This window comes from Artibeus jamaicensis, unplaced genomic scaffold (assembly GCF_021234435.1).
Source record: "Artibeus jamaicensis isolate MK-2021 breed Jamaican fruit bat unplaced genomic scaffold, CSHL_Jam_final contig_354, whole genome shotgun sequence".
In the NCBI taxonomy this organism is placed as follows: domain Eukaryota; kingdom Metazoa; phylum Chordata; class Mammalia; order Chiroptera; family Phyllostomidae; genus Artibeus; species Artibeus jamaicensis.
The window spans coordinates 34,936,132-34,962,504 of record NW_026521803.1 but is presented as its reverse complement, the minus strand read 5'-3'; the positions used below and the strand labels follow the sequence as shown (position 1 = coordinate 34,962,504).

The 26,373-nt window shown below is 38.7% G+C and overlaps 1 protein-coding gene across 4 annotated transcripts in view; it reads right to left on the bottom strand.

Moving 5' to 3' along the window:
* Window positions 1-26,373, bottom strand: part of WDR7 (WD repeat domain 7) — a 292,206-nt gene that overhangs the window by 170,663 nt on the left and 95,170 nt on the right. For all 4 annotated transcript variants that reach the window (XM_053664157.1, XM_037151997.2, XM_037151995.2 and 1 more), the window contains one exon: window positions 26,217-26,340. In XM_053664157.1, coding sequence (XP_053520132.1) covers window positions 26,217-26,340 — 124 coding nt within the window. The remainder of the gene's footprint in view (window positions 1-26,216; window positions 26,341-26,373) is intronic.

Here is a 26,373-nt window from a genome sequence, read left to right as displayed (position 1 = left end):
TGAAGAAGAATGATAACAAAAGAAGGATTTGGTCACTGCAGGAGACCTGAAAGGCACTGCCCGCAAGAACCGAACATCTCTGTCTATGAGGAAACTGCGATGAGGTCAGGTCATTGTCACACTGAAAGCTGACCAGTGAACTAGATCCAGTGCCAAAAGCTCCCCTTTCGTAAAATCCCCTGTGACTTGATGGTTCATACAAATGTCTTTTCCTTACTCACCTATCTTCCCACCCTTGATGATTTATTTTGATATTAATTTATATCTGCCATATAATTTCTAATCAGGTGATGGATAGTAGGGTGTCTCAATATTTTTCATTTGGGTGTCAACGGGTATTGCTCCATCATAGTACATAAAAATACCACCACTGGTAGTTACTGTAGGAGTTGAACCTTACAATCAAATCTTCTTAACAAGTACTTCCATAGCTGCAGATACAGTAGCCATCAAAACATTTTTAAACAGAAATGGTACAAATACTCAAGGATTTCTTTTCTTCCTACGTGTACTAACTTAAGTGTTTCTATATGATACTCAACCTTGCTGCCTCAGGCCTATGAAAGGCGCCAAGAGAAAAAGAAACTCAGTCATTAAACACCAGGAATGGTCCAGAACTAGACCTAGAAGTAGGCAGTTCCAAGGTCTAAATATTTAAATTTGGGGACGAGAACATACCATGTTAGTACCAGCACATTTTTCAGAATTGCTGCAATGAAAAAGGAAGGAAGGAAGGAAGGAAGGAAAAGAAAAGAGAAAAGGAAAAACAAGAGAAGAGAAAAGGAAAAAGAAGAGAAGAGAAAAGAACAGTGCTGTATCAACAGTCTCTGACAAATTCAAAATGACAAAGCCATCCCTTCACAGGATCATTTTGTTGTTGGGTTTTCAAGATAAAATTTTAAAATAAAGAAGGGGGATTACTGGAAAATTAGTATTAAGTTCATCAGAAATGGCTATCAGTAAAATAATCAAAAAGAGTAGATGAGAAGGTTAATGCTACACTCCTAAATAAAGACTTATTGCTTAAATAAAAAGGCAAAGATCATTATTTCAGATTATTAAATCAAAATATAAATCTCTGAAGGCTCTTAATCTCATGTCTTGTCTAACCCTTGATAATTCTTTAAATGACTATGGAAACAGGTAAAAGATATTAAGGAACAGCTGACAGTAACAATCATTTATTAGTGGTATTTTCCTTTCCTGTAAAATTAAAATGCTCCACAAAAATAAAGCTGGTGTTTACGTAGTCAGAAGTTTACAAATTCCTTTAAATCAGTCTCATTTAATCAGAGAGGTTCAGTAGTTGCTCAACATAACGCAGCGACTACATTCAGGGCCAGCATTGACACGTAGGTCTTTTGATTTCAAACCCCAATACCCTTTACCACCAAGACCTTCTGGACACTGGGTTGCAGGCTAAGAGGTAGGACAGAGCATCACAGCCGTGAGGAATCGTGGAATAATAAGGATGCTGAGTCTCAATCCTGGTAAGCCCTCCATGGAGTTCTTGGGTACCCCAGGTAACTATTCAACTGAGGGCATTCGATATTTTGGGACAGAACTTAAGCAGCGAACGTGTACGTCTCAAAGTAGCCAAGGCCGAGAGAGACCAAGTAGCTGTGCTGAAACTGGTTTCTCAACCGACACTTTCCAAAACAAAGAAAGGGTGGAAAATCCCTTACCTTGTGGTAGAAAAAAAAATACAAAACTAAAACTACAAAGCAATATATCTAGTAAATACAGCCTCAACAACCCCTAACAAAATGTAAGCAAATAGAATTCAGCAACATATAAAAAGATTTTTATATCATTACCAAGTGAGATTTATTCCAAGGATATAAGTCTGTTTATATTAAAAAATCAATCAACATAATGTAAAATATTAACAAGCTAAAGAAGAAAAAATCATATAGTTCATAGCAATCATTTGACAAAATTCAACTTCAATTCATGATTTTAAAAAGCTCCTCCAAAAATACAGATAAAGAGGAACTTTGTCAACTCAGTAAAGAAGAACATCTACTGGGCACCGACGGCTAGCGATTCACGCCCTGGTGGGAGACTGGACGCTCTCCTCCGGGCATGGGGAGTGCAGTGAAGGTGTCCACACCGGCCACTCGGACTTAACACAGCATCGGACCTTCAAGCCCATGTAACAAAGCGAGAAGAGAAAACACATACAGCCATGCTGTTTAGAAAGGATGAAATACATGGTCCTTATTCGAGGATAAAACACTGTCTACATAAAAACTTCAAAGGATATGATGCAGCGGGGGGGGGGGGGGGCAGGGAGGACGATGACAACTAGAAAGTGTGTATGGATGGCAAGGCTGCGGAATACAAGAAAAAGCATTTAAAAAAATCGATCATATTTGTATATGCTAGCAATGAACATGTGAATACCTAAATTAAAAAATACTAATAATAATGGTTCGAAACACTGAAATACTTAGAATGAAATATAAAAATATATACAGGACTTCATGCTGAAACCTACAAGAGAGAGGAAAGAAATCAAAGATCATCTAAATAATGAAATGGAGGCATATACAGGGGTGAAGAAACTTTACAGTTGTGAGTGTGCAAAACACAAAGCTTATTCTTGTATTACTATTTATTAATTATCATATTATTTTTCATTCAAACAATGGTAAACCTTCTTTTGCCCCATCCTGTAGTGTTCATGGGTTCATTATAGAAGATTCAACACAGCAAAAATGTTGCTTCTCTATAAATTGATATACAGGTTTACCATAATTTCTATGAAAATGCCAGCTTACTGTTGTAGGTACAGACACAATTATTCTCAAATTAATGTAAAGACACAGGGATTAGACTAGCTACAAGTATTTTGGAGAAAAAATACGGTGACAAATATCAGTCTGCCCATTTTAAGATATCATATAAAGATATTAAAACTATATGGCTTTAGGCTAATAGAATAGAGAACCCGTAAAGATGCACACGAAGATGCCCAACTGATATTTGACAGGTGCAAGAACAATTCAGTGGAGATTTAATGACAGGCTCTTCAACAACTGGCCTTCTTAACTGGATGTCTAGAGACAAAAAGCTGACCCTTGACCTAAGGCTCGTACCTTACTATAAAAATTAACTTAATCCCTCCATCCCCTGACCTCAGGAGAAAGGACTCATGGACAAGGACAAAAGTGTGGTGATTGTGGGGGAAAGGGAGGCATAAGGGGACTAAATGGTATTGGAAAAAATAATATAAAAATTATTTTAAAAAGAAAATTAACTTAAAATGAATCACGGGCTTAAATGTAGATCAAAGAAGTATAAAACTTTTACCCACAAAAGAAAAATCTTTGAGATCTAAGGCTACAGGTGACACCAAAAATACAATCCATTAAAGAAAAACTGGGTAACGTAGACTTCATCAACATTAAAAACTTTCACTCTATAGAATATCCTCTTAAGAAAATAAAAAGAGAAGCTGCAAACTGGGAGAAGAGATTCACAAATCAAATATCCAGCAGGAGACTAGTATCTAGTCTATATAAGGCACCCTCAAAACTCAACAGTAAATAGTCTGGCAGTTCCTCTGAAGGTTAAACGTCGTTACCACATGGCCCGGCAACTCCACTCCCAGGAAATAAAAACACACGGCCACACAAAGGCTTGTGCGTGAGTGTTCTCAACAGCATTACTCGAACAAGCCACAGTGTTTAAAAAATCTGAACGTTCATTCATCAACTGATGAATGAATGTATGACTACATCACAATTTATTGATGAATAGATAATTATGATACATTTATACAGTGGAGCATTAATCAGCAACACAAGGATATGAAGTACTAAAAGAAGCCATTCATAAGACACATGTTGAAATGTCCAGAATTAGCAAATCTAGAGACAGAACCACTTTTTGAAATATAAAAATCACTTCATCGCTATCCACTGTCAATAAGATGACAAACTATTCCTGAGAAAAAGAGCCTATTTAGAAAACATATATATAGAACTTCATATTCTTGCATATTTATAATCTTGATCATCGAGATTATAAATCTCAATTCATAATATGGTGGTGCATTGCTGTTTTCTTGTGTATTTGATGTAAGCAAGCTTATTTGTCAAACTATGCCATTAAATCTAAGACTCATGCTTTCTGGGTATCCCCATAATATTTGGCAGTGACGAACATCTCATAAAGGTTCATGCCAGAGAACAGGTGTCTGTAAATGGGTTCCATGGTGTGAATCAGTATAAAAACAAGGAAACAATGGAATGGAGCAGAAGTCAGGCATGAGTAAGTCAGAAAGTAGGGGTGAGGGGTTGTGACTAGTAGCAGAAGTAAGAAGTAGAGGACAGGAGAGACTATTACCAGATGTTCATGCCAGCTAGATATCTCAATACTTAGATCACTATTCATTGTGAGAGAGAGATATATATACCACATCTGTCCAGAAGGTATCCAGCCATGTAATATAGAAAAGAGACATTTATTGAAAAAGATACAAGAAACACTGTAGACAGGAAAATGACGCCTTGACCCCCTTCAAAGCAGGTACCTTTGGACCTCACACAATTCTCCTAGTTGCCATCAGCTGCTCTGTCATATATTCCAGAATCTTACTGATGGTCTGAAATCTTTTCAGTTTCAAAGGTGATTTCAGTTTGGGGGAAAAGCCAGAAGTTATGGGGCACCAAATCTGGGCTGTAGGGAGGCTGAGTCACTGGGGTGACATGATGTTTCACCAGAAACTCTGCATGAGGCATGATGCATGAGTGGGCACATTGTCAGGAGAAAGCTGCCAATCACTAGTTGCCCGTAGCTGCAGCATTCTGTTCAAGCTTAATACAAAATCTGATGCAGATTCGTTGCTCTACTTGCTCAGTCATTTTGAATGCGGAGGCCACACAGTACACATGCTCATCACTGGCGTCCACAGTCCCCCTGACTAGTACAGTGACCGGCATGCACACTGTTTACACATGTGTGTTCCAGTCCACTCTCCCTGGATGCCAGGTTATATCAATGTTGTGCAAACCACTGTCATTATATTAACAATGGCTGGACTTTTTCCAGACAGAATTTGTATGTGTGTGTGTGTATAAACTTTCCCATTTATATGGAACATTTTTAATCACTTAAAAAATTTTAATGCAAATATGGAAATAGTTTTCAAAATCAATGTAATAAAACTGTACTTATCTCTCCCCACTAGTAAAATCAGGGATATTATTTTAAAATTTTCTTTAAAAAGCTTGTAATTGCCTTTATAATAATTTTTCTCCTGCTGGCTAATAATGTCTGAGTGATGATAAATAATATGAACTCAAAAGACTTCACTGTCATGTGACTAACTTAATAATCAAAGATTAAATACTAAATTTTAATAGAGTAACACTAAAAATATAGCACTTTAACCAATATTGGAATATAAAGTCAGTTGAGTTCATTATAATTTTATTATTTCATTAAAGATTAGATGGAAGCAATAAACAATATGGTTAGGACTCAGAAAGAAAAATATATACCGGAACATTTATAAATATTAACAAAAACTATATTTCTCATTCCATAGTAATATAGATTTCCTCTGAGTTCAAAAACATGGATCTAAAAGAACAGCATTTTTATTTCATTGGTTTCTCACAACTGTGGTCCAAGTTAAATGAACAAGAGGCAATAATTTGAAATGAACATTTACCTTGAATAAAGTAAAATTAACAGGGAGTAGAGTTTATTTTCAGGCAGAAGGCCTGAATCCATTCACAGCGGAGCTCTGCAGTTGCTGACCACACTGCCCGTGCTCCCCGCAATCCTATGACAGACAGACGGCCGCTGCGCATTAATTCACTTCACACCACTCCTATCGATCCGCAGCCAGTTCCCTCGTCTCCCTGCGCACACTGCCCGTCTGGCTGCCTACATCCACGTAGCACACAAAGGCCAGAGAAAGATAACCTTTGCTTTCCATTAAAGACACAGTATCCACTTTTCCTTCAGCAACAGCATCAAAAATTTTTTAAAAATATTACAGACAGATGTCTCAGAGAAAAGTCTTCCTGTATAAAATGTTGTGGGTATTCATCCCTTATTCCAAATAGAGATATTTTCAATTTGTCAAAAACAAGTTAGTTTATTAAAGGCTAGAAATTAATTAGAGCAATGAAAAATATAGTTAAAATAAGCAAGATGTCTTCAATCCCAAATAAAAATAATCATTTGGTAACATGCTTTGATTGTTATTTTTAAAGAAATAAAATATATTTTTCCTAAATAGCACTTGAATTTTTTGAGAAAAGTGCTCTCGCATAAGATGCAATTATAAGCAATTTTGAAAACGGCGAAAGAAACGTATTTACTGAAACATTCACAAGGAAAAGAAAAGACAGGAAGTGCACTGTGTCAACAGACTATTAAGGTAAAGCTGCAAGTACAATGATTTCTATTACTCCTCTTTCCCAACAAGAACCTGAAAAGCTCCACAGTAAAAAATCACACCTAATGCTTTTAATTCGCTGCATGTACTTTTTCAAAGATTTTTTTTAATTTGCTGGCTACGGGCTGACTCAACACCAATTTTGGTTTCAGAAGACACAGTAAAACAAAGATTTATTGTTCGGCCTACGACGTGCTGAGAAACAAAGGCAAATCCATCTTGACGTGTAGCTACACTAAAGCATGAGCCTAAAATCATGACCTCTGTCTGATGCGGAAAACCAAGTTATAAGTGGAATTATACATTTCGGAACTGAGCAGAGTGTTCTCTTGTGTAAGGAAGCACCTTTGAAACCCGTATGGATTTTCCTTTCGTTTTGCTATAATTGCCCAGAGAGGTTCCACCAGGTGGTAACAAAAGCAGGGCTCTAAATAAACACAGTACAGTCGGTATGGTGCTCTTTATAATAATAAGTAACTTTAGAAATCATAAAAAGAGAAATGAGGAAGGCTGCTGACGCTAAGGGCAGCTTTAAAATAAGGAGGTTAAGACTTGGCCTGGGCCTGAAGGACAGGAAGCGCAGGGTCAGAGAGAGGCTGGCACCGCCAATAGGAAAGAGGCGGAGTCGTTAGAACGGGAAGACAGGTGCCCAGTCAAGTTCCCTCATCAACTCAAACACCTGTGGAGCGCCCAGGCGGCTATGGGGCAAGGCCACACCGGGGACCAGAGACAGAAGGGTGAAAAGGATGTAGCCTCACTCCCAAGACGCCTGCGTGTGAAATGAAGCCATGGGGACTCATTAACGGAATTCAAGCAGGAGAATGTTTTGTGTTTTAGAAAGACCTCTCCGGGAAGAATGATTTCAGAGGACTCAGCAACAGAGGTAACAACAGGGCAGTGACTTTGAAACCGTACTCCCTGGAGCATCTCGAGTTCCCTAGATGCGCCCGAGGGAAAGAACAACTCATGCTTGCCACCTCTGCCTTTTCACACGTGTGTGCACATGCAAACATGTAACATGGTGTAGAAGCTTTCATTTGAAGAAAGGATAGCACTTTTCAAGAACAGTTTAAAAACCACTCAGCTTGACTTTTTTAAAAAACAGTACAAACGGGGAGAAAAATCCAAAGCTATTTTTACATAAAATATACAGAAGGGGGGAAATCTAAAAGGAAGATTCATTCACCAACTTTTTTGTCAATGGTTGTTATGCTAGGCAAAGGGGATGAAGATTAAGGGGGGTAAAGGACTTTCTACTGCAGAAATAGCCACGTGGAAAACACGCGCACAGATTTGTAAGTGCCTGTGTGCAAATATACTGTCCAACTGAAGAAAAATCAATCAACTCTGCGTGCGATGGCGTGAGGGTGAGAACACATGTCAGGAACAACTTCATGGGAAGGAAGGAGCTGAGATGGGTCTTCAAGTACGAATGAGAACTTACCTCGGAATGACACTGAGTAGAGGGAATTCCAGAAAGACAGGACAGTATGTAAAACGACCCTGATGCATTTCCCGAACTGGGGAGCAGGAGCAGGAGAAGTGTGACGAGAGATGAAGATGAGGCGAGCAGGATGGGTAAGGTCAGAGCCCTGAAGACAATGGGAAGCAGGGTGCTGACCGAGAATGTGAAGCAGGAAAGGAACATGGCTTTATTACTTAAGACTCCAGCATGGTGGATGGAGAGAACAGGTCAACATGCGGTAAGTAGAACCAGAAGACTGTTGGGGTTGGTGGCTATGCAATGACATAAACAAGTTAATACCTTGAGATTTTAGGATAAGTAAGAATAACCCTGTAACTGCTCTTTCTCATCACCTAACTAGTCCAGGAACTCAGTCTGTGCAGACCAGTAGCAGCCATTTGAAGACAACTATTAAAGTAGAGAGTCTGGTCTATACCAGCAGACAGCCCCAGAGAGGCAACCAGTGAAAGGTGGTACTTCCGGCAACACAGGCAAACTACCTTGGATCCTTGTGTGCAACCCAATGAATACAAAATAAAAATAAAAGGCAGTGAGACATTATCTCTGAAATTCAATGATGAGATCAAGGGGCATAGTTTAGCAGAGCACCTGGCATAAAGTACGTACTCAATATTAGTATCATTAATATCATTACCACTGCTTTTGTTATTATCAATTTTGAAGTACTTTACTTCTCTCAGTATACAAATGTTCAACTTTTATCCTATTTCATGAGCCTACTTTTCTTTTTTAAACTTTTATTACACATCACCTCCCTCCTTTTAGAGCTACATTTCCAGACATCTTATAACATCTGTTTATATATAAGCCACTTCGAGCCAAAAACTGAGCAAATATTTACATTTCAAAGAATCAATATATCTTATGATGACTTCTGTTATGGCCAATTATGTCATTTTCAAATATCTAAAAACACACACACAGAAGTGGAAACGCTTTTGACCTTATAATCTCTTAACACACAAGGAATAACTGATTTGAAAATTAAGACAGAGGAATCCTGTTTTCATATTGTCCTAGTAGATGACACATTTAATTGGCAGAAATATGCTATAGGGTCACACTATAAAGCATTTGTGATATTTCAACTACTTCTTCACAGTAAAAACAGATAAACATTGCGCTGTGCTTTGACTTCACTATTTGCATTAAGTCCTTCTACGGATAAGAAACATTCGGATGGATGACGCCCATAAGAAGTGTTAAGTGCAGGTGGTAAACAAACACGTAGCTGGTGAGACTATAGGCAAAACTCATAGGATATGTTAAGTATAGATAGTAAGTTAATGGCCTGGAAGATACATATGTGTGGAATAGGATGAAACAATCAAGAATGTCACTTGTAGATCAAATGAATGGGAAGACCAAGTCATAAGATCATGTAAAGCTATGGCACTTCTAGAAGAAACATGGGAGAATACATGCAGGCCCGTGGGTTTGCCAAAGAGTTTTTAGAGACAACACCAAAAGCATGAGTCATGAAAAAAAAAACACTGACAAACTGGACTAAATGCAAATTTAAAATTTTGTTCTATAAATGATACTGTCAAGAGAATGAAAGACAAGCCACAGATTGAAAGAAAATATTTGAATATTGCATAGGTGTTAAAGAACTTGTATCCAGTATACATATATACAAAAAATCTTAAGACCCAACAGTAATAATAAAAAGAGCAAAAAAATAGAAAAAAAAAAGCTGGAGAAGACCTAAACAGACAATCATTGCTGGTAGAAAGGTAAAATGCTGGTTACTTTGGAAAAGTGTGGCAGGTTTTGTTTTGTTTTTGGTAATTATATTCATACTTAACCATGTGACCAAGGAATTATAATCCTAGGTATTTGCCCAAGTGAATCAAAATCTTATATTCATGCAAACTCCTAAATATGAATAGTTATTGTAGCTTATGCATAGCCACCAAAACCTAGTAACAACCCAGTTGTCCTTAGATGGGTGAATGGATAAACAAACCTCGGGGCAGTCATATAATGAACACCACTTAACAACAAGAATGAACTGTTCTTTCATACAATGATATGGATGAACCTTAAGTATATTTTGCTAAGTGAAAGAAGCCAAAGCCAAATAAGCTACATGCTGTATGATTCCTTTTATGCAGAATTTTGGAAAAGGCAGAACTGCAAGGATGGCAAGCGGATCGGTGGTTGCCAACAACTGGGGTATCAGGGGTGGGACTGAGGCTGAAACAGCCGATTTCTGGGGTGTTGGACACGTTCCGTGTGGTGCTATGAGAGTAGACACCTGACTCAATTCATGTGTCAAGACCCAAAGGCCTATATACCCAAAGGGTAAACTTTATTGCCTGCAATTTTTTTAAAAAAATGAGTTCACCAGACGCCAGGGAACCCAGGATGAACTGCAGATATGAAAAGTGGATACAACTACACTACTAATGTATAGCATGACCTCACCGTATGGTATAAAGACAAAAGGAGGTGACCTACATAAATGGGGAAAAAAGGCCAAAACACGGCTTATTATAAAGCTAAAGACTAAAACAGCGGGACACAAATATTGCATTCTAGTTGGCAAATGGGTTTTTCATAGAGATACGGGTTAGCAATTCCAAATTACTGTTTACAGCCAGGAAGGTTAAACAGCCAGGAAGTCTACTACAGATAATGAGTCAGGTTTCCTACACTCAGAATAAAAAACTACAAATAAGCAAAAGAGAAATCCTGTGCTGGTAAATTAAAATGGGAGATACAGTATGAATTCATACCTTATTTTAACATAACTGGAGATAGATACAGAAGTAATTACAGATATGTAGGGTCCATGGATAAGTATGCACATGAGGCCTGTTCAGAAGGTATCCAGCCACAAAACATAAAAAATAGAGACATTTATTGAAGGAAGATGCAAGAAACATTGCCCATAGGACAATAACGCCTCTGTCTCCCTCAAAGTGGGCACCTTGGGACCTCACACGGTTCTCTCCATCACCATCAGCTGCCCCACTGTATTTTCTTGGTCATCAATGGTCTGAAATCTCTTCCTTTTCAAAGGTGATTTTAGTTTTAGCAAAGGCCAGGAGTCACAGAGTACCAAGTTTGGGCTGTAGGGGGGCTGGGTCACCTGGGTGATTTGATGTTTCACCAAAAAAACTCTGCATAAGACATGACACATAAGCAGGTGTGTTGTCATGAAGAAGCTGCCAATCACCGCTGCGCATAGCCGCAGCTTCTGAATCATCCGAATAGTTCCTGCAGAGGAATGTTCAAACTTAATGTAAAATGTGATACAGATTTGTTGCTCTAGTGGCTCAGTCATCTTAAATGCAACAGCCACACAGTACACATGCTCACTCAAGGGCATCTATTGCCCTCACTGACTAGTACAGTGATAGTGTCGTTGTTCATGCATGTGCATTCCAGTCCACTCTCCTTGGCTTCCAGGTCACAGTGATGTGCTGCAAACTGTTCTCATTATATTAACAATGGCTGGACTTCTTCCGGACAGATGTCATATGTATTTCCAAGTCTGTCCAGTGAGAGGGGCTAGAAGCAGCAAATTCCCAGTAAAATAAGCACACCTAGAACCCAGATTCTAATTTCTAGTATTTCCATCAGAGGGAACCAGGGAGCCTTGGAAAAAGGCTGATCTTAGGGCTTCAGCAGGGGACAGATGAGTGGGGAGCACGCTGTGTGTCGGGAAACAAGGAAGTATGTAGAAAAGAGGGGATCACATCAAAATGGCACTGGAGCAGTTTAAAAGAGTTCCTTATGGCCAATGTGGAAATAATTTGAGCAACAAATCGGCATTATACACGGTCTACTCCTCAGTCAGTCGCCTGCCAAGGGCTCGGGTGGGTCATTTGGGGACCAAAAAATAAGTCCTGGACTGTGTCTCCAAGAAGAAGATGTCAGTGTAGTACTTACTACACAGAGTAACTTTCATGAAGAGTGCATGATGGCTTCATTATCATAAGGAACTACAAATGATGTCTCAAATTACAGAGTCATACATACATAAATATAAAGAAAAAGGTAAAATGGTAAACCTCAAAGGAAACTAAGCAAGCAGGTACATGAAACGTATTCCCTTCAGCCCAGAAACATGACAAAATGGCATCAAACTGCCGCTGCCAGAAACATTCAGACACCGGAATGAGCATAATGCATCCACAGAAGCGTATCATTATTCCACATCACACTGATTAAATCTCACAATTCATTTTAAAGACTATTCATATCTAACCAATGATTTAGAGGAGGATGGAAAGCTGAATTAACTAAGGGAGCACCAATCATTGCCTCTGGCAGAGCTTTTAAAGAATTAGCTTGCAATCAAAGTTATAAAAAGAATGAAAAATGAGTCAGATGAGTAGTACTAAGATAGTGGACAGTACAATGTGCACAGAATGTAAACTTCTATTTTTTAACTCAATCCCATACATAAAAACAAACCTGAAAATATGTTTATAAATTAGGCAGCCACTCCTAGATTGGAACTCAAATTTGTTTCCGCTGGTCTGGTGGCAGGAGGTGGACAGCGGGTAGGAAAGTACCAGGAAAGGAAATACTGAGAAGATCTACTCTTACAGAGAATGCCAAAAATAAAGAACCATGCTTTAAAGAGGTTAAATGAGTGGCTCTGATCTCCTTGACGTCATGGGAATCCCTGATGTCTGACACCACCAACACTCCACCCCCACCGTTCACTGCCTTCATGTTTCAGCACACATCTTAAAAATATGTAATTCGTAGTATTTTATCAGGGCTGGCTTACACAGTTCTTTCAAATACTCTTTACTTACGAAGATAACGATGATGAAAATAAAATAATAGAGGCCAATATGGAAAATATATATATATTGTTGGTATGTACCAAGCACTATTCTAAGAGATGCTTTAATACTATTAATGCTTCATTAAATGTTATTATGAAATATGTGTACGACTATATTATACCTGCATTCCTAGCTCTTTTATGTCCTCCACGGCACCTAACATATTGCCAGCAATAATGTAATAATTTTTATTTGTATATTTGTAATGCGTATCTAAAATTCACAATTCTGATAAATATAAAAGTAGAACCAAAATTTTACATAAGGGGCACAAATATTTGATCTCAATATTTTACTGAAGTAATATCATCCTGTTCCATTTATCCTTACTTACTACACTGCAAAAATAAAAATTCTAAATTTATATAAAATTAAAAGATTTATATAGCTAAAACTGCTTTAATCTTTTTCAAAAAGTTGTATTAATATTTCCCCTGCATACAGCTCTTTTACATTGAGCCCCTGGCATTTCCAAATAGCATGATTATCTTCCGAATTTACACGTGTTCGCCTCTGACTTTGCTGACACTCCCCCTGTTCTGTCCAGTCCCTCCAGCACAGCTCCCACCACGCTGTTTCACTGCTCGTTTGACTGCCTGACTTCCTATGGAAAGAAAGGTCCATGACGACAGGGAAAAGCATGATGACATTCCCTGGTGCCCAGAGCTATGTTTAGCACTTAATGAGCAGTTGCTGAGTGAGGGAGGGGACAAGAGAGGGAGGAAAGACCGAAAGTATGCTATGATACATAGATTGATGAGGACATTTACTTAAAGTTGTTTTCAATCTTTTTTTTAACTTATGAAAGCAATTTTATAAGCGAATATGCAAAGTGTTTATAAATGAAGTTTTAGCATACGCCGCATGTATATATGTCTCATAGACTCTTATTAACAATCAAAAAGTCTATGATACAAGTTATATAATGCAAGTATTAACTGTTTTCATGAAAGAAACAGAAAATACTAGACTGAAAGAAAATAAATTAATTTCCTTTGAAAAATACCATCTACTCGACTGCTGTGTCATCGTCAACCCCTTAAACATATGCACACCGTACCTTAGAAATGTGACTGAAGAGAAAGCAAAAAATATACCCTTTTCAACTACGTAAGCTCAGGATTTCTTAACTGAGGTTACTACTGACGCTATGCATTGAGAGATTCTCAGGGGCAGGAGGTGGAATGGGTGGGGGACTCTGTTTAGCAGCATCTTTGGCCTCCAGCCACTAGATGCCAGTATCGCGCCCTCCCCCAGTTGTGACAAACAAAGATGTCTCCAGGTGTTGCCCAATGGGGACCAGGAGTGTGTGAAATTGCCTGGGTTGAGAGGCACTGCTCTACACCAACGATTCTCAAAGCTCAAAGCCAGGTGAAGTGGGATATATTTTATCTCAGAGGATCTTACCCGTATCAACTCACCCCGTGCCCACCCCATAGCCACTATTACTGATTCTCATGTACTGAATCATGTACTGATTCTCACTATTACTGTTCTCATCCCACTGAGGATGACAGACCCTTTCTCCAGACAGTGATTATTAATTAATCATGATGAAACGTTCTGGTGTAACACTAAAGTAAAATTGTGACATCTCTGAAAAATCAAATACTTTAAAAAATACTTTTAACCAAGGAAATATCATCTTTGATCCATTAACAAATCATCAGTCATACCATGGATTATAAAAACATTCCCAAAACTAGTGTATATTTCCCTAGAACATATAAATAAAACAGCAGGGCCAAAAAGTGGTAGAAATAACAGAAAAAGGAAAATTTGTAGATAAAGATGACAGGCTTGAAGTGCTATAAACATCTGAGTGGAGACGGAGAAACTGAATTAAATAGGATCTCTTTTTTTAAAACCAGGTAAAAAAATTTGAAACTGGAATATATTAATGAACTTAGTCTTCAAAGAACAGCGAATTCTTGCCCTTTTCCTGTGTATCCTATTTATATGTTTTACAGAAATTATATCTTTAAAGTGGTATGGAACTAATTAATCACCAATCAGAATGAATCTTTAAAATTTCCATTCATTTCCAATAAACTATTAGAGCTAGATTTCTTCATCAGCGTTTAAGATTCCACCACTAAGGTTCAAGCAAAGACAAGAGTCCTCAGCCCTTAGGGCTGAAGTTACAGTCTGCTTCCTCTTTCTACCTTAAAAGACACACCCACATTAAGAAACTGCAGTGGAAACTTTGGAGATGATCTTGATTTTTTTACCTTTTCTTTTAATTACTTTCTGTTCCATGCATTTCCTTCTATATCACTCATTGGCACATTTAAATCTGATAAAGTACAAATTTCCTAATTTGTTCCACAAACACATCACAAGAAAAAGGAAAAAGACAGGGGAGAGGAGGCTAGAGACCAATAGATAGATGATGGATTGATTAATTGATAGGAATCCTATATAAAAAGAAATGGTTTGGAAGAGAATACAAACCAATTGCAATACATAACTTTTTGGAACCTAAATTGAATAAACTGTAAAAAAAATAATTATGAGACTTCTAGGGAAATATAAACTCTGAGTTATCAAATAATATTTAAAAATTACAAGTTTTGGCATTTTAATGGTATTATAGTTATTTTTACTAAAAAGGAGCTCTTGTCTTTAGATACAAACTGAGACATTTATAGATAAGGTGATATTGTGTCTGAGAATCGCTTCCAAATGGGGGGAGAGAGGTGTTTAGGGGGGACACATAAGTGAGACGGCCTATGAGTTAGCAAGCATTGCAGCAAAGCCACAGGTATGTGGAGGTTCATTGTATTACTTTTACATTTGTTCAAAATATTCCAAAACAAAAAGTTTTTAAAACTGAATAGGAAAACACATCAACCTTTTATCCAAAACTAGTTTATAAAGTGATACTTGACGTTTAAGGAGATCATTTCACAAACCATCCCAACATCTCTATACAGTGATTCCAAGAGGAAGAAGAAACACAAGATTTTCTTACAAGTTTGTACAATTCCTTTGAAATGATCCCTATTTGATGTGGTGTTTTTCCCCAAATCCCTATCCATCTAATAATCATTACTGAGACTGTGTGGCACATAATAAATACAAAGGAAAGAGGTAAGCCTACTTTTATAAGTATTTAAATAAACTTTGGCCAAAAGCAAGAAAGAAAAAGTAACTCATCTCCGTCATCTTGCTCATGTGTCATGTACCCTGGTCCCCTTCAGGAACAAGGATCTGTCACAATTGCGCTTGTCGCATGCACATCACAGAGCCACGGGCCAAGTACAGCCAATGAGAAAAAGAGGAAGCAAGTATGTGCAGCATTGCGTAAGAATTTCTCAGCCAAAAATTAAACCTAAAACAAAATCTCTTGCCAAATGAGTCTTTAAATACTCAAGTAACATGCTTCTTGAGAAGGTACACAAATCAAGCTACTGATTCCATACAGAACTCATCACACTCAAGTAACATGCTTCTTGAGAAGGTACACAAATCAAGCTACTGATTCCACACAGAACTCACCACAAAAACTGCACCTACCATGCCTGGGGGTGGGGGTGCGGGATAAAGAATATCTAAATTAACAGATTGAACCTTATCCAATGATGATTTAGGAAGTCACATGAGCAAAAAGTTATCACTATAGAAGTCCATCAAGTGGATCTCAGCTGTTCAAAGATGACTGAATACATATGAATCTATATTCACCTTACCATTAGAGTTACATAAGTTCTCACGCGACAGTTAACTGGCCAATCCATATCTAAAAGGTTAACACATTTTAAGTCAAAATAAAGAATTATGTGTCAAACAGTATGTGGCGCATTCACAAGTGTTTCTGTTGGAGACAACTATTTCAGAGATGCGCTAAGGCACTCTGCCCGGCTCGAGCTACTGTGCAGCTCCACTTGCTGGAGAAGTAGCAAGAGTCTGTTTGTAGGCTGCTCTACAGAATGGTTATACAGAGACTGAAAGCTGTCCTGCATCTTTAAATAAACTTTGTAAATTTCAGGAACTGCTGCACACAAGGGTAAGTTTATAACCCTGCTCTATATCACTGCATTTGGGGGGTGGGAAGCATGGATCGTGTGTCAGAGCAAGAGGCATTTAGGGAGCAGATATTTAACTAGTTTTTAATTGTGCATATGGAACGCCAGAGGACAAAAGAAAAACATGATTTTCAGTGCACAAGGAATTCTTTTTCACACACACACACACACACACACACACACACTCACTCACAGATTTAAACTGCCTAAATAACATCTTCAATTTTTTTTAAAAAAATTGTTTCATATGTTGGGATTCCGGGGAAGATTTTTACACATACGTTTACTGCCTAAAGTGTTTGAAAACACAGGTGTGGTCATTCCTCTCCTTTGACCTAAAAAGAAATTGTCAGATAGGCCAGGAAGGGCCCTTGGGGAGCTCTCTGGGGGTACAGCTGACGCCTGCTGAAGCAGACCAGGCTGCAGACCTCCTGATACCCCACTTTCCCCTGGGCTTCCAACCAATAATCTGGTTCTGTAAACCAGTTGTCTATCCATCATTAGAAAAATCCTTTGAAAAAACTAGTATTTTCTCCCTGTTTATTGTGATCTGAGTGGGAAACTATACACTGAATGAAGACACATCCTTGGGTGAGAAGGGAGATTCACCTTCTGAACTCATCCTTCTTGCTTCCCGCCCTTCATTCTGAGAACCGTTATGCTCCAATCTCTTCTCCACAAGCATGACCAGTGATTGAATGGAATGGGAAAGGCTTCTGGACCCAAGTACCTGTCCAACTTCTAAACATGACAAACTCAGATGCAACCTGAGCATATGTGGTCACTTTAAACTCTATGTGAATCTCCTATAAAAAACATGATGACTCTTTAAAGGCTAGAGATGTCCAATCTCCAGCCCATCCCCCAGAATCCCAAGATTCACTTTCAGTTTAGTTCTTCTTTGACAGTGTATGTTTAGAAGTCTGACTCTTGTTTTAGGGGGAAAAAAAAGAAGCAAAAATCAAAACCAAACCAAACCTGAGTGTAAGGCCTGCTAGCCATCCCCTCAGAGACAGTAAAGAAAAAGCCTTCTTCACTTCATGCCTGAGATAGAAAAGCATCTCAAAACATATAATTTATGGCTTTGTACCCACAAGCCATGCCAGAACTTGACTGAAAATGTTGAGTTATCAGATGGATGTGATTCCACTAAATGTCTTCAAAATCAGTTAAAGATAAACATTTTCAGGAACATTTTTCCTCTAAAAAATAGTAATGAAAAAATACAATAAAAATAATGTAAAAAAATGAAAGAAAGAACTATCCCTCCTTTTCTATTTTCATCCCCAAGGCTGAGGTTCTTTAGTCCGAGCATACATTTCACAGGTGTGTCCTGTCACCTTGTCCCAGTAAAATGCAAGGTCCTTCCTTAAGAATCACAAAAAGGATGGTGATCACAGCACTGACATTGACTAGAGATGCAATTGTTTAAACGGCAACCATAAAATAAGTGGCTGTGGTTGTTTTCTTTTGTCTCTAAATCAAGCAAGGAAAGTCTTTTCAAGGGATGGGTAAGATTTATAGGACGAACACAGAAAATATGTGCAGAAAAATTACAAAAGTACTAAGTACTGTTACAGACGACTGGATTGGCATTTAACAGGCTGGAAGAAACCAGATCAATCTCAATCTTGCTGGGGTCAATTCAGGTGCTCAAACCAATAAAACAATTTTTTTCTTTATGTTTGTGGTCCAGGAGTGCTAAAATATTAACCAAGTCTGGAAATGTCATGTATGATGAAACCATTTATAAATATTAAAACACATTTCAAATACTTATTTGTATCAAAATCTGCTTAATAGAAATAGATAGGAGATGTAGTAAGTCATTAGACCAATATTAATAAAGAAAAATATAAAATACCATACTTCCCCAAAAAAGCATGAAGAGGAAGAATGAATTAAAGAAAGGCATTTTAGTATAATTCAACCACTTAATCGCAGAATTTATAAATAACACTAGAAAAAAATCCATGAACTATTATCAAAATACTACAGATAACATGTAACTCTATATAATTTTCTTGCAATAGCTTTAAATTTCTGTTTTCCTTCCAGACTCTAAGATCTATCACATGTGGATCACAAAGCCTCAAAGTAAAATATTAAAACAATGCAATTATACATAATATCTAGTCAATAGAGATAATAAACTGAGAAATATGATATAAAATTATAAATGTCTCACTTTTAACGAAAATTGAATTCATTCACGCATATTCGGTGTCTGAGATCTAAAACATCATAACGTTATCAATCGGCTCCCTGCTCCGTACCAGCAGGCTGCCCAGGGCCCTGAGCACCCGGACGGGGAAGATCTGCACTAGAATGGAGAGAATCTGCATTTAACAGCGTAGCGGACACTTACTCCGTCACAGAGACCTGTTCCGGTGTTTGTGTGCAGGGCTTTGTAAAGTACTTCCTTTCCATTAGCACTGCACGTTTTTGTTCTTCAGCAAATCAGCAAGAGACTAATGGCACAAATCAATAGCCTGCTCTTCATAGCAACTAGTATTCGGTCGTTTACTACAGCAAAGGCCTCTAGAACCTCAGCTAAAGGTATGCCAGATATTTCTATTGATGTCTGAGCACCATTAAAAAAACGTGTCACAGGTGGGATGAATTTTCCTTTTATAGAGTAGTCTCCATCAGCTTAAGTACCTTCAACTTCTTAAAGCAGGTGGTCAGCACACAAATACCTTGAAGAAAGATGGGTGTGCCTCCTTGGGGCCTTGCCACCAACTATGTGCAGAAACGAGGTGACACGTTTCCGCACTGAAGGGAGGGAGGTACGGAGACATGTGAAAGACAGAACGAAAGGGCACGAGGAAAAGGGTTATTTCAAACCCTTTCAGTGCCAGGGACTTTTCTGAGGTGCCAGCAGGCAGCCAGCGTCCCCTGGGAGGAATGACAGGGAAGACGCAGGCAAGGAGCTCACATTTGGCGGATCCCCTGTTCTGCACAGTTATTCCAGGGAGCAGCTGTTGGACACCCTTTCCCAGCAGCAGGAAGGTACTTAATTCTGCCCACTTCTAACCTGCAGCAGCTTTACTTGATTACAGACTTTCCTGTTTATTACTTAGAAAGTCTAACCAATTGATCCAGTAATGCTTTCATATTTAATTTACCACTTCTCATTTCTAAGATGTGTACGAAGGCTATAAAGAAAATTACAAGAAAATTAAATATCACCACCAAGAACTCAAGCCTTGTGGAACCTTTAGATGGTTGTGACCGATGAAGAAGAAATTTCATTGTTATTCCGTTAGGCTGGTAGCCAAGCATAGATAAGAAGAACAGTTTAATGCTGTTAAACACATGATCAGTCTAGAGTGCTTAAAATTAAGCTCAACAGCTCTGACATTCCGGAAGAAAAAAGAGGAGCTAATCCCTCAGGTCCCAACGAAACACGGCAAACAGATACAATACAGATACAGTGTGCTCTGCACCACACAGTTCGTCTCCACACAGATCCTTGCAGCCTCCCAATCTAAAAACTCAACACAGAACGGGAGGAACTTTTTATGTGGACCACTTGGTCATGATTTCCCTTTCCCCTTCCAATCCCAGTGCGCGATCATTTCCCACTGGCTCTGGGAACACTGTACAGCAACACTCACAGATATTTCTACGGAAACCTCACCTCCCGATTTCAGCTAATTCACAGAGTCGGCATTCATTATAGAAGGGGGATTTTAGAATCATTGGTTCTTCATGAGCAATCACATGACTTTTCCCTTTCTTTTTCTAACTTAGATTAAAATATTTTTCATCAAAAGAAAGATACACCCAGAATGCAGCAAAAGATCTGAGAAAATAGTCAAGGAAGCAGAATGTGAGGAGCCGACAGAGACACCATGAAGGACTTCTCCCACTAACGCTTGGGGATTTTTTTTTTTTTTTAATTAGAGAGGCCTTATTCTTAGCCAGTTTATCTCCCTTTATATTTAGCTCCCGTAAGTTTGGTTCCCTGGCTTATGCCCTCCCAGATGCCGGAAACAGAAAGTTAGAAAACAGGGCAGTAGTTACTAGGGAGGAGACAAAACAGCCCAAGGCAGATATTGGTAACAATTACCAGATAATAGAAAGAGGAGGAAGGAAAATTATTTTTAAACCACGGAGTGTGAATGCAAGAGGCACCTCCACCTGGGGACTTCTTGTTCTGAGAAGCAGGTTCACCTGCACCCGTAAGCAAGTGGTGGCAATCGTGCATCACGGACCAAAACAACAACTCTTGCACCTGAGACATTTTGAACTATTACAACAAGAAATGTTAAATATTTTTAAAATCTGAGCATGTAGTGACTGTTAAGCCCTCAGTTATCTAGACAAATCATTCCTAAGTTCCAAATGATTCAGGCATATATGAAAAGAAAAGAGGAAAAGATGCTACGTAGTTTAAGGCCTTCTGAGGTGGGGAGAGGGGACTAATTTAAATGATGCTTATCACACCCTGTCCCTATACTTCCACCCCACTACCAGCAAGCCCTGAAAATACATGCCTGTCAAAAACGCACTAATATTTACATCATTTTTACTAGCTACAATATACTCTTCTACTATGATATATAGTTCCATCTTACCTTCTTGCATACTGGTCTATCCACATTTGTGCTCAGGATGAACACTGCTTTATAACCATCAGAAAAGTGACTTCAATTCCAGGTACTACAGTGGGGCTTGTGGACAGTCAAACCCAAAACATTGACTAGGAATGTCTTTCATTGAACAAAGAAATCCTATTCTGTTTCCAAGGGGGGGTAAAAGGACGGGCCTCACCCTGGTAACCTTAACACAAAAGGGAGCTAAAAAGGCAGGGACTTGATGGGAACAAAGAATTGTTCTTTCTGATAACATCAATACGTATAAACACAATGTGTTACACATCCTTATATCAATATCTGAGATGATAAGTTTGCAAATTAACACTACATCAGCCATAACAATATTATAACAGCACCCTCTTTAGAAAAGATTTTGATTTATATAACAGTAGTCACTTGTGTGTGTTTAATGTTTCTGAAATTAAAGGAGGAGATGAGCCACTGTGAGCAAGCAGAAGACAACGTACAAGAAATAATTGCGCTGTGACCTCATGCTCTAGAAGGTCACTCTGCATCACAGGCCAATGGAAATCAGGACCCATCAGTAGTTACCCCAGAGCAGTCACTGCTGGGAAGGAAGGGCAAGTGGGGCCCATTTCATAAACTAGCAGGTGCTTGACCTCATGAAGAAGTCGATGACCAAAATGCTGCTTGTACGGTGTCACAGATAAGAAATACATAAATGGGATTGCGCAAAATATCTTCATTTCAAAATAAATCTGAGAAGCATAAAATGTTTTATGTTCCTCTGAATTATAATAGTACAAACAGCACTAATCCTTCCTTACTAAGAATAATTCATAAAAATTCTAAGTGTTTTATAACACAGAAGTGATCACAAATACACGCAGAACAGTGATAACTCGGAAAATGTTCGCAACATTTATACGTCACTTCACAAGAATGCGTGTACTGTTGTTTATCATCCAGTCCTGTTACCGTTAGAGGCAGAGTCACAAATGCACATCCTCCACTTTTCCATCAGAAACTAGGCACTGAATGCATCCATACTGATGGCATTTGTAAGGGACAGAATTTTCCCAACAGGTTCAAGGACAGGGCTCCACTCCCCAGAACAAAATTCTTCATAGCACTCAATTAGGAATTGGTTTTTGTGAAAATTCGTGAACTGGCCGTCCAGTTAAGACACACTCTTGCCCCTTTCTTCCCCAGTGACTCTGCGTCTACTTCCAGAATCCCTGGGTGAAATAAATTCGGGTTAATTCTGGGGCAATGAGAATAAGGAGAACGAAGCTGAAGACTCCGGTACAGGAGGGAAAGGGAACAGCCAGCCATCCTTCACTACATGTGCTATGCACTGTCCTGGGTGCATACATGTGCAAAGCATGTCCCTCGATTGCTTCCTCATGTTCTCAGACAAACCCACAAAGGGCTTTCATCACATAATGTACCTGAGATTCCAGAAGACCCCCAGTCACCATGACCAGCCACCTTGTCTTAGGCTTAGTCACTTACTGACCGTGAAGTCAGAAAAAGCTGCTGCCCACTCTAAGCCTCAGGCTCCTCATCTCTAAGGAGAAGGGCTATGGCAGTCCATCAGCCCAATAGGACATTCTGCTCTTTGGGCAAATGCATTTTCTGAGTTTCAGATAACTAACAAAGGGACTCTTAGATCAAGCTCAGCTATATGTGAGGAGCTGCCAATACTGCTTAGGCAATTACTGAATATTTTTAACGGCTTAGGATGATTGAATTATAAGAAAATATCTGATGAGTTGGTATATTTACCAGCTTAATATTGGTGATATAGTGCTTAATATTTTACTTACTTTAGTGATTAAGAAAATCCCTACACTAGAAGTAAGTGTTAAGTTTCTAGAAGATGGCTTCCTGCTGCAACTCACAATCATCATCATCTTCTCCGACGTCAGTGCCAAAGGCAGAAGTGACGTCACTACAAGCAGGCTGACGGCAGGTGTGGGCCGCCCGCCAGCTGGCTCCGTGACCTCCCGATCCCTTCGGCCGGCAAATCTGTTCATCAGCCCTGCGTGGTCATTTCTTGTCTGCTGCGTTTCTCTTCTCCTCTCACACTCTCAGAGGCCCTACTTACTCCCTTAGCCTGACATCCTTTTATTAAAATAGAAAACTCCCACCAAAGCTAATTAGAACTAATTTTGCACTCAGTCACTGTAAAAGTTCCAGAATAGATTAATATATCATGGCAAGAGCAAGAGCTGTTAGTGTGAGATGTTTTAGTTTCATATAGAATGTATTTATTCTTTTGCTAAAAAATACAATTACAGTAAATGATAACATTAAAATTTTTCATGAGTCAGCATTCAGTTAATTTATAAAATATTCCAGGATACTGTGCCAAGGACTTTGATTTACATTAATGGAAAAGTTTAGATTTGAACCGGAACTACCTAGTTTATGCTTATTTAAACAATGATGAGAACCATTAAGGGTAATTTTTTAGTTATTTTTCTGCTCCATTTTGTTGTTGTTAAATTTAATATGGCTGAAAATGAAATTGAAAGCAGGATTACTTAAGCCAAATATCTTCTCATTCCTCTACCCCCAACTCCACTTAAAATCTAAGGGTGTTGGAGGAAGCAAGATGGAATACACAGTGGTAAGATGATGAGTTTTGCATTCTGCCAGTCACTCAATGATGGAGGGACCTTCAGGAAATGCTTTACTCTCTCTTGGCCTCAATTAACTCATTTGGGCTGAAGAAGTGCCAGTGGTAGTGACAACAGTGCGTCCCTAAGAGGTTTACTGCCACAGTTTGATGACGTGACACAGACCAGGCACTTAGCAAGAGCCTGGCAGAGAAAGTGTTCAGTTCATGGTAGGTATTGTCACTACCTCACTCGCCTGGGTCCTCTCTGGACCTGCTAACAGGCATCTCACCTGATGACACGTAATGTCTATCACTGCTTCAGGGAGCAATCTGTGATCATCATACCACGCCTTCACATTGCATCTAACTCACTCTCGTTTAAAATATATATATATATATATGTATATATATATATATATACATATATATATATAATATACATATATATATGTATATATATATATCTGTTTCCTTCCATTATAGCCTTCCAGCTACTCACTCCACTTTAATCCATTCTCCTGCTCTACATGAGTCCATTCTAAATAAAGTTGTCTTTAAAATGGGTCTCAGTATTTCCATAACTGTGTTCTCATTGTGTGAGAATCTCTGGTGATTTTCTATATAGTTTCATGTTCAATCTACTCTACAGTTTGTCCTGAAGTTGGGGGATCTTTATTCAGTAAGGTTTATGATTAGCTGATGAGATAATTCTATTTTCTGGAAGATCACACAGTTAATGCCACAAGTCCCTGAACATAGAACACCGTACCAGACTACACGAATGTGCAAAAGCAGAATGTTTTTTAGCCCATGTTATTTTTTGAACATTTTTAAATATCTGACAAAATTTTAAATCTACTAATATTTACATAAGAACTTTAAGCCTGATAACTTACGTAGGTAGAGTCTATACCTAAAAACCCTGGATTTTTAACCTTATTTCCTTTTATTAAAATGGGAAAACTCCCAGTAAGCAAATAAATGATATTCTCTCAGTAAATAGTCTTATCCAGACAGATTAAAGAATCTTAGCTGGAGTTGTTAATTTGTGACATTTTGGTTATATGTGCAATGTATATTTGCATTTAAAAATTATGATTATTGAACAAATATCTGGTGTTTAACATGGCCCACGCCTGGCTCCATGTGCTTCCTGTAACTCACTCCATCCTTGGCAGAACCTACAAAGTCTCACTCTCTCCATTTCATCTGTGACAAAACTGCAGCCAAGAAAGGCTAAGTGCCCATGGTCACGTGTCTCGTCAGACAGCCACTATAGTCAGCACCAGCAAGCGCCTGGCAGTTATGCTAGTCACAACGATTGCAATCCTGTCTGATTCTGGCTTTCATTCCCTTCTTGTCCAGTCCTGCGTTGCCTCTCTGGACATGTGTAATGAGTGTTTCATTGACAAGAATAATTGGTATTGGCAAAGGTCATTTAAAACTAATCTACCCAAAACCCAGGGCAAATTTCCATAGCAAAAAGTTTTTGTACAGTTTCATTGAGACTTCATCTTAAAGAAAAAGTAAAATATTTATTTTCTGTTATACTCCTAACAGATTAAAATGTTAACTCTGGATTCTTCTTTAGGAAAATAAAGAATGAATCAAATGTTGAATTGGGATGAAGCATACTTTTTCCAAAAAGAAAAATTTATCATAGCACAAATATAACTTTTCTTCAATGGACATCTGAACAAGGAGCATGATCACAAAGGTTTTTGTTTTGCAAAAATCAAAAATTTCAACAATTTTTCCCAAGCCCTTTCCCCATCCCTTCAAATCGTACTTATCTGAAAAACTGCATTACTCAAACCCTCACTAACTTTCTCTTTTTCGACAGTATGCTGGTCCAACTCTACCAGATCTTTATTTCTGAAGGATCCACAATTCCAGCTGCAACTTGGAAAGCATGTGCCTTTTACCTGCAACTGCATTTCACCAGATGAGTCTAACAAGTAGGCACCGTGAGCACAGCAAGGCAATGGCGGGGATAGATGTTATACTGGGTGGGGTTTGGTGTGGGGATTAATTTTATAAGGGTCGACCCATCAGTGACTATCTTGGTATTTATATAACTTTTGCCTTTATTTATTTATTTTTCCTAAGCAAATTCCAAACCAAAGGGGTTTCAGAAGATGGACGCACAGAATTTGTGGGTCCTTGTTTTCACTGAATGTAAATGACTCAGGGTTGCTGACAGGTGGCAGCAAGCATTTGTGAGTTTCGGCTCTTTTCTAATGAGCATGGAAAGCTCTGTGGAAAACTGGGAGAGCTCTTACGCGACACAACGTGGTCCATGTACTGGGGTAAGTACGGGGCCCAGGCATCAATGGCTTCCTTCCGGCCCGCCTGCTCGATTCTCCGCAGCTCGGCCAGAAGCAGGGCCTGCGCAGCCTCTCTGACCTGCAAAGACCACAGACCCCAGTGTGAAAAGGG